The sequence below is a fragment of the Coptis chinensis genome, chromosome 1 (genome assembly GCF_015680905.1).
Source record: "Coptis chinensis isolate HL-2020 chromosome 1, ASM1568090v1, whole genome shotgun sequence".
NCBI lineage: Eukaryota > Viridiplantae > Streptophyta > Magnoliopsida > Ranunculales > Ranunculaceae > Coptis > Coptis chinensis.
Window position 1 is genome coordinate 42,366,503 of NC_141456.1, and position 8,516 is coordinate 42,375,018.

General features: G+C 39.4%; 1 protein-coding gene across 1 annotated transcript; it reads right to left on the minus strand.

Annotated features, from left to right (window-relative positions):
* Positions 1 to 328: 328 nt before the first annotated feature.
* On the minus strand, positions 329 to 3,899 carry LOC147524088 (uncharacterized). The gene is made up of 5 exons (XM_086573577.1): positions 3,689 to 3,899; positions 3,300 to 3,387; positions 2,687 to 2,997; positions 1,377 to 1,461; positions 329 to 814 (listed from the first exon to the last, which is right to left on the minus strand). The coding sequence occupies exons 1-5, from the start codon at positions 3,897 to 3,899 to the stop codon at positions 772 to 774; spliced, it is 738 nt and encodes a 245-aa protein (XP_086429703.1). The 3' UTR covers positions 329 to 771.
* Positions 3,900 to 8,516: the final 4,617 nt, after the last annotated feature.

Genomic DNA, 8,516 nt, shown 5'->3' on the forward strand with positions numbered 1-8,516 from the left:
TCATTTTTGAGAATCAACTCCATGTAACTCGTATGAAAGAGAAAGCGACACATAAGAGTGGTTAGTTGTGTCACTTTTAATAGATACTATGTCACTTTTTCCAAAAGTGAGACAAATGAAAATAATTTTTTAAAAAAACTTTTTCTCATTTTTGTATTCAATCGTATTCATTTCTCAACCTGCATCCTATACATCATAACCAAAATCCCATTAACATGCTTTATGACAGAAACAACATCCACATATATTTATCAAAACATCACAACCAAAATCACTTTAACCTACTTTATGATACATAAACAACATCCACTCGAGAAGAAAGAAACAACAAAACAATTAACTTCTATTGATTTCATCGATCAAACCAAGTATTTATCATCTAGTTTGACTCCCAACAAAAAAAGTCATTCCAATACCAAAAGAATCACAATTAAAAAAAAAAAAAAAAAACTACATAGCGCCAATACTATCCTAGCAATATCTTAGCTTGTTGTGCGCACTTCCAACACCAAAAAACCTAGCTGCCATCTATTCATTTGTTAATCGATCCATACACCTGCATCATATCATGAAATCGTCATTCCACTATGACTAGTATATAAAATTAAAAAGCAAGTGAATCAAGAAGGGTATATTGCACAAGTAAGAAAAAAAAATTGATACGAAAAGTAAATATACATAAAGAAAGGGAAAATATGGAAGCCCACTTACCCAAATTAACTACTCAGATAAATTGTTGGATAAACTCGATGAAATCAAGACAAACTTCATCTATTTCAGTGGTGTAACTCTTCTTGGTAGAGAACTCCAATACCTGTTCGACGAAAAATATATTATAAATATTATGAAAATGAATAATGCAGGCAATGCATTGTCTACCATATTTACACATGCACAAATTTATAAGATAGCTAAGACTATATAAAAAATAATGCTACTTTACAGTCACCTTCCTTTTGAGTGGTGGACTAGGATCCTCTACTAAATCTCGCAAAAAGCGCAATACATAATATCCGCATACAATTCCCCCTTGTTGTGGGCACTACACATAATTAATACTTGCATTAACACATACACAAATTGGGATTTTAGGATTGTTGACCTGATTCCACTACAAGAGATAGTCTTTGACAACAAGGTTCTAAAAGCACAATACGGGACTGGAAAAATGAGTTATTCATAAGTAGACTATAACCAACAAGAAAAGTAAGCTTTTATCACTGACTCCATCTCAAAACTCAATAGCCAAGTTTGTCTAGTAGGCTAGGGGACAATATCAACTACCCATGCATTGCAATACTTGGATTCAACATTAGCAAAAAATCAAACTGGCAAAAACAATATCCAAAGGTAGAATATCAAAAGGAAAAATTTACTTGATCAAGTAGAGTTGTAGAATCCTTGTGCAATAAACCAATTTAGCAAATCCCTTTACCAGGAACTGTAACACAAAAATCCGTACTGGGTGATCCCCAATCAACCTGTCAAAATTAGCAACACCAAAAAAAATCCATTTAAAATTGCAGCAAACAATTGCGCAATTATGCTCCAGGGAAAAGGTACATAAAAGCATCGAAGGAATTAAATCTCACAAACCAACATTTTACTAATCAGATATCGTGATCAAGGAAGCATCAAACTACACAAATAAAATTTAGCCCAAGTAAAGTTGAAACTGAAAATGGAACAGAAATGTAGATCAAGCATGGAAAAGGGGACACATTCGAAGGAAAATGAACTGCTATTGTAAGAGAGTAGGCCACAAACAAGTTCTAACTAGTAAGCAGTAGTAAAACTGTTATTTACATAACAATATCATTACATGGGCACATATATATCGTACCAACATCAAGTCACAATGACCACTTTTAGTCTCCTCACAATCTTAGTACAAACAAACTTAAAATAAACTATGCCAATACATATATACATAAAAATTAACCATTCAACTTCCTTACGTGAGAATGTGAACTCAAAACAATGTAGTGTATTTAGCGGGAAAAAAAAATAGTGTGGTGTTAACCAAACATCAAACATGTACATTGGAAATTCACAAGATAATAATAATCTTAGAACAACTACATATACCACCTCTATGTGTACAATTTTAAGTACTTCACCCTCTAAAAGGCTCATCACCCAGCTTCTAACAAGATAACTAAATCCATAAAGATGACAAACATCACACCACCAAGTCACCAACCACACTCAAGCTCAGAGATTGTAAACAATTGCCCCGGCTCCAATTCAATCAAATTATGATCTACTCAAGCTAATACAATAGACACAATAGCAGCACACACAAAAATCAAAATTACTTATCATAATTAATTCTATTTGCAGGAAAAATGATCGTCAGTATTCGTTTGTGCGTGGTTATCGATACAAACTCATATTCCAAAAACACAAATTTTCACGCACAATCAAGTCAAATAAGTGCCTACATAACCCCAAACCTCATCAAACAATCAGAACTGAAATTAATTGAAAATCTCTAACAAAGCAGATCAAAACCGACCTTTGATTGAAAAATCCCCAAATTAAATTAAAACCCGACATACCCCAAACCTCAACAAACAATTGAAACCAAATTTAACAAAAAATAAGCTAACTAATTAATCAAAAACAAAACAACAAGAAATAGTAAATCGAATATATTTTAGATTTAGGGGTGGAGAAAACTTACATGTAAGCAAGACTTCCAAGTCCTGCATGCTTGGTTTTGCCAAACTTCCAGAAGGGAAGCAAGTCTCTGAGACCCACTGTTGACCACCACAATCGAACCCCAAAATCTCATCATTCCAACCCACTCCACATCTTTCTGATTTCCTCCAAAAGTCTTCCTCTGCTTGATTGGCTTTGAACACTAAGTCCTTGTCAAGAGGATCAAGAGCTAGAATTTTATCTCTCAGCTCAGTAAATGAGAGCTCACTTATGTCATGTTCCTTGTCTTCAGAGGACTTAGCTTTAATGTTTACAGCCCTGCAAGTAACTAAACTAGTAAATGATTAGCTGAAATAAAATAATTTATAGAACTCAATTTCATTTTTATGAAACGGTAGGTTCTAGACATGGGGAAAAAGAGAGAAATATCAACCAAATCCAGGATGAACTTTTGTTATCAGTAATCTATGTAAACAATCATAAATATTCAATAGACACCAGTAACCTTAAAGTGAGTTTCAAATGATATACACACAAACAAGTCTATATTTAATAGTCCATTGACAGTTTGACCTAATGATATAACCCCATTAGTATTGTATTGGATTCTGAGAGATGATAATTAATATCTTTACCTGTACTTTTGAAGTAACTCAAGGTACAAGTCATAGAGTTGTTGTAATACTTCCAGCTGAAAAGCAGCCACCACCTTCATTGTACAGACTAACATCAACCATCCTCTTTAAGAAATCAAGTAAAAGACTATTAAGACAATGGATTTTCATGTTGCTTTTGTCTGATTCCGCTCTGTAAAAACAAACTACCTAGTAAAATTAAATCGTACAGACCAAAATGTGAATTAAAAAGCAAATTTTTTCGAAAAATTCTAATAATTGCAAATAGAAAAACACAATTGAAAAAAGTTATTATACGTAGTGTAATAAAAACAATAAAAAAAAAAAATCTATGACTTAATTTTGACTAACCTTAACATTTTAAAAAAAAAAAAAAAAAAAACCCGCACCTTTCTTCTCCAGAAAAACCCGACCTTTCTTCTCCAGCGCTGCACTACTCGTGCGGCACCTCACTCCACCACTGCACCCTTCCTCCAGCACCCACTTGTTGCTGCCACCCCACCACCAATCCTCCACCATCTCCACCGTCTCTCTACCACCGATCCAAAACCCGACGTTACTGTTGTCACACCACCGGCACCACTGTCTGCCTATCGCCATCTTTCCCATTTCCCCACCGATCTCCACTGTTCTCTATCCCGAATTCCAGCACCACCTCCACCACCGAAATCCAACACCATCTCCACCACTTATCGCAGCACCACCACTTATTGCAGCACCACCATCTTCTATCAACAACCATCATTTTCCCACATCCCACCACCGCCACCATATATATCTTGCACTGCCACCACCATCTCTTACCTCCACCTCCACCATAACACCCGACCACCATCTTTGCCAAAAATAGACCCGACCACCTTGGACACGCATCTCTAACTGCGCCGCCATCTATCTCCACCGCCTTTATTAGCCTTCAGCCACCTTGTCCACATTCCCACCGCCAGTACCACCCCCACAATCCAACCTCCACCATAACTTCAAATTCATTGGGTTCTTCCACCTCCAGTAGCACCACAAAACACTCTATTAACCTATGCCACCTCTTTTCTTGTCTGTTTTTGCAACCGAAGACTTCACAACCAATTTCCCGCCAATAAGTTGAACTGCTGACAGTATTTGGTTTTGGATTTGTTTGTTGGACTGGTTTTGGGATTTGTCTGTATTGGGTTTTGTGTGTTGTTGTTGGACGGGTTTTAGGGTATGGGATATGTATAGTTTGGGATTTGTTTGGTTTGGGGTTTTGTTGACCTGATTGCGGGGTTTGGCTATGAGAGGGAAGAAAGGTCTCGCCCTCTCAGTTACTTCTTGGGGTCTGTGCCCCACCCCTTAAGAAACATGTCCATTGTCCTTTTCAGGATCGTCATGGATGCACCAATGGAGTGAATGGCAATGGGTTTATTGTTCCCTACATTTTCACATATTTCGATAAACAACATTTGGATTGCCAGTTAAGTCTCGATAGGGTACGAGATGAAATTAAGGATAATCGTGAACTGTATTTGTCACTAGAAAACTCTTTAAGGTCATTAGACAAATGGGTTTGTGGCATTTGTCTTTGCATCCATGCACTTGGGATACCGTGTCATCATCCAGATGATACTATAGAACCGCCTGCTTTGATGGAGAGTGGAGAACCCGTATGTGTTATTGTGAGCATACCATAACCACCCTCTAAGCCCAACACTACGAATCTTACACTCATAACACCCAAGGGTGACGATGATACCCCTAATCAGCTTGGTAATGTTTCGCATCTTGATGAGACGTTACTTGATAGTGCATTCCGTATACCTTTTCATACTGTGAAAAGTATACCACGTGCTTGTCGTTTGACTTTTTCTGGTGCATTAAAATCTACTCTCTGGGATATTACGGCTGATCCTGGTTCAGTTATGCCCTAGGTTCGTCTCCTTCTTCTGTCGTGCTATACTCTGCAAGTTTTTCAACCACAGAATCGTCAAGAATGTCGTTCTGGTACTAGAAAAAACCTTCAGCAAAAACAAATTCTCCATGCTTTGACGACATGGAATGAGCCTGGTGGGATGTTTCGTCTCTTAGAGTCTGTAATAGAGCCTCCTTCAATCAAGCCACCCCAGAAATCTGTCCTCATTCAGAATGTGTGTTGGTGTTTGTAGAAAGTTGCTGATGGACATTTTTCTGCAGCAGTAAAAGTGTTGACTTCATCAGGAGTTGCCTCCAATACTGCGGATACCATATGTGCATTAGAAGAGAAACACTTGATGCGACAATCACCTGTAAGACCAACTGTTCTTTTTGCTGAGCCCCTTTTAGTGGTAGAGAGAGACGCCCTATTATCATGTATTAGGTCATTTCCGAAAGGTACTTCTTGTGGCCGTGATGGTCTTCGAGCTCAGCACTTGTTAGATGCCATGAGTGGTGATGCAGCAGCTATATCTTCTGACTTGCTAGATTCATTGACCCCTGTGGTGAATCTTTGGTTACAGGGACGATGTCCACAGCCATTAGCGGAGTTCATTGCGAGTGCTCCACTTACTCCACTTCTTAAGCAGGATAATAGTATTCGTCCTATAGTTGTGGGCATGGTTTGGCGTCGTCTGGTCTCCAAGATTGCAATGAAAGGAGTTTCCAAAGACGTGGTAGGGTACTTACAAGATTTTCAATATGGGGTTGGTGTTTCTGGTGGAGTAGAAGCAATTTTGCACGCTGTCAACCGTATAGTGTATGCTAACAGGGACAATACCTCTCTTTCGATGCTGCTTGCAGATTTTTAGAATGCCTTTAACATGGTTGACCGGAATACCATGTTAAGAGAGGTTTGTATCCGTTGCCCAGCTATTGCCCCTTGGGTCGAGTACTTATATTGTCAACTTGCAAGGTTATATTTGGGAGATGGCTACATATGGTATGCTACTGGGGTCCAGCAAGGTGACCCTTTAGGTCCCCTTCTATTTGCACTGGTGTTGCATCCCCTGATTCTGCGGATCCAGTCCAGTTGTCAGTTGTTGCTACAGGCTTGGTATCTAGATGATGGGACTCTGATCGGAGATCTGTAAGTGTGGCAGCTTTGGGTATGATTCAGGAAAAAGGACCTTCTTACGGGCTGGTTCTTAATGTGGCTAAAACTGAGATATTTTAGCCATCACTGGATCCACGTCGCTCCACTCCTGGTCTCTTTCCTTCAGATTTGTCCCGTCCTCAACAGGGAGTCAAGTTGCTTGGAGGTGCGGTCAGCACTGATTCATCCTTTGTCATAGGGCTTGCTCGCAAGCGTGTTGAAAAGGTTGTGTCTTTGATGGACCGTTTGGCTATATTGGAAGATCCACAGTGTGAATTAGCTCTCTTACATGCTTGTGCTGGGCTCTCTAAGTTAGTATTTGCGATTCGTACTTGTCCACCATCCCTTTTTAGAGAGGCAGCTAAGACTTTTGATCGGCATCTCCGCAGTGTTCTCCAGGGTATTGTGGTTTCTGATGGTCCTAACTTCTGTGATTTGCAGTGGCGTTTATCGACACTCCCATTATGTCTGGGTGGGCTAGGTATTTATTGTGCTACTGATGTCTCTACTATTGTGTTTGCGGCCTCCCGTTGTCAGACGTCTGAGCTTCAGAACCACATTCTTAGGAGTTGTGGGCCAGTGCCTTTGGATGAGATTCTTGATGTTGCTAGCAGTGTATTGAGTCTTTGTCTACCCGATTTTGACCTCAGTTCTATGGCTGTGAATGCTTCCATCCCCTCAAAACCACAAAAAATTTTGGCGGAAGCATTCTATGGTAAGATTGTTGCTGGTCTTGAGAGGGAGTTTGTGTTATCTACTCGTCAGAAAGCAGTCATTGAATGCTTGCAGTCAGAACACGCAAAGGATTTTCTACTTGATATTCCAATGGAGGGACTTGGACAGCGTATGTCGCCGGTGGAGTATCGTTCTATTCTCCGGTACCATCTCATGATTCCTTTGTACTCTGATGGTGGTCTATGCCCTGTTTGCAAAAAGAGTAGACTAGATGCTTTCAAGGACCATGCAGCACATTGTCGACATTTTCCAGGTTTCAAATATCGACATGACCATGTCAGAGATATTTTATGTGATGCATTTTGGAGGGATGGGGTACAGGTGAAGAAGGAGGCTCCCGTGAATTTTCTCACTGATCCGAATGAGGGAAGATCTACACTTCGGCCTGCGGATGTATTGATCTACAGTTGGTCTGAGGGGAGACATGCATGTGTTGATGTAACTGGAGCCTCTCCGTTGGTAGGGCTTGGGAATGGAGTCTTTGAGGTGGGTGAAGCAGCTAAGAGAGCAGCGACAGGGAAGATGGAGAAGCATGAGGAAGCTTGTACGGCTAACCAGCATTGTTTCATTCCGTTTAGTTTCGACACTTTCGGTTTCTTGGAACAACAGTCTGTTGAGCTTCTCAAGAGACTTCAGAAAGTGATGGACAGTAACGTTATGACAACTGGTTCTAACGAGTTTGTTTTTAGAAGAATAGGATTTGCTATTCAGAAAGGACTTGCGGCGCAGCTTATTGCACACTTGTCCTAATTATTTATAAAATTCCTTATCAGTTTCAATAAAATTTCCACTTACAAAAAAAAAAAAAAACCTTAAACTTCTTGCGTGTGTGAGAGAGAGGGTTGGGAAGGAGATAGCTCTGCCAGGGAGAAAGAGAGAGCACTGGGAGAAAGATAACCGCCGGTGAGAAAAGTGACAGTAAGTTAGGAGAGCGAACGCGGCCAGGTCTTTTTTTTTTCTCTCTTTCTTTTATGTTCTTTTTTTTTTTTTTTTTTTTTTTTTTTTATCTTTCTCAGTTTTTTTATTCTTTTTCGGAGGACTAAAAAAACATAGCGCCCAAATCACTTTGAGTTCAAATTGTCATTCAAAAAAAAATCACTTTGAGTATGAGTAGTAAGTTTTGTGTTTTGTAGGTCCAGTTGTGTCGTTTTTTTAAATTCGATGTAGTTTTCTTTTGTTTTTGTTTTCTCTTAGTAAAAAGTGACACAACAAGTCAAAGCACTAGTGTCACTATCAAATAAAGCTATACTAAAAGTTAAATTAGTTGTGTCATGTCACGCCCCGAGACCCAACACACATCCCGAGGACGTGGAATGAATCTCGAGGCCGACACCTATCCCGATTCTACCGAAATTTCGGCAGAGTTTCCTTTGTTTGATCGACGTTCGTAAACCCTAAAAACCTGTCATAACCTGTCATAAACCTGTCATAACCCTGAACAC

What these genes read in the sequence shown, in the direction of transcription:
- LOC147524088 (XM_086573577.1), bottom strand. Translation starts at nt 3,899, where the DNA reads ATGGCGATAGGCAGACAGTGGTGCCGGTGGTGTGACAACAGTAACGTC. An exon ending in GGTTTTTCTGGAGAAGAAAG is followed by an intron (nt 3,388 to 3,688) that starts GTGCGGGTTTTT and finishes GGTTGATGTTAG; the next exon opens with TCTGTACAATGAAGGTGGTG. An exon ending in CTTGGAAGTCTTGCTTACAT is followed by an intron (nt 1,462 to 2,686) that starts GTAAGTTTTCTC and finishes GGGATCACCCAG; the next exon opens with TACGGATTTTTGTGTTACAG.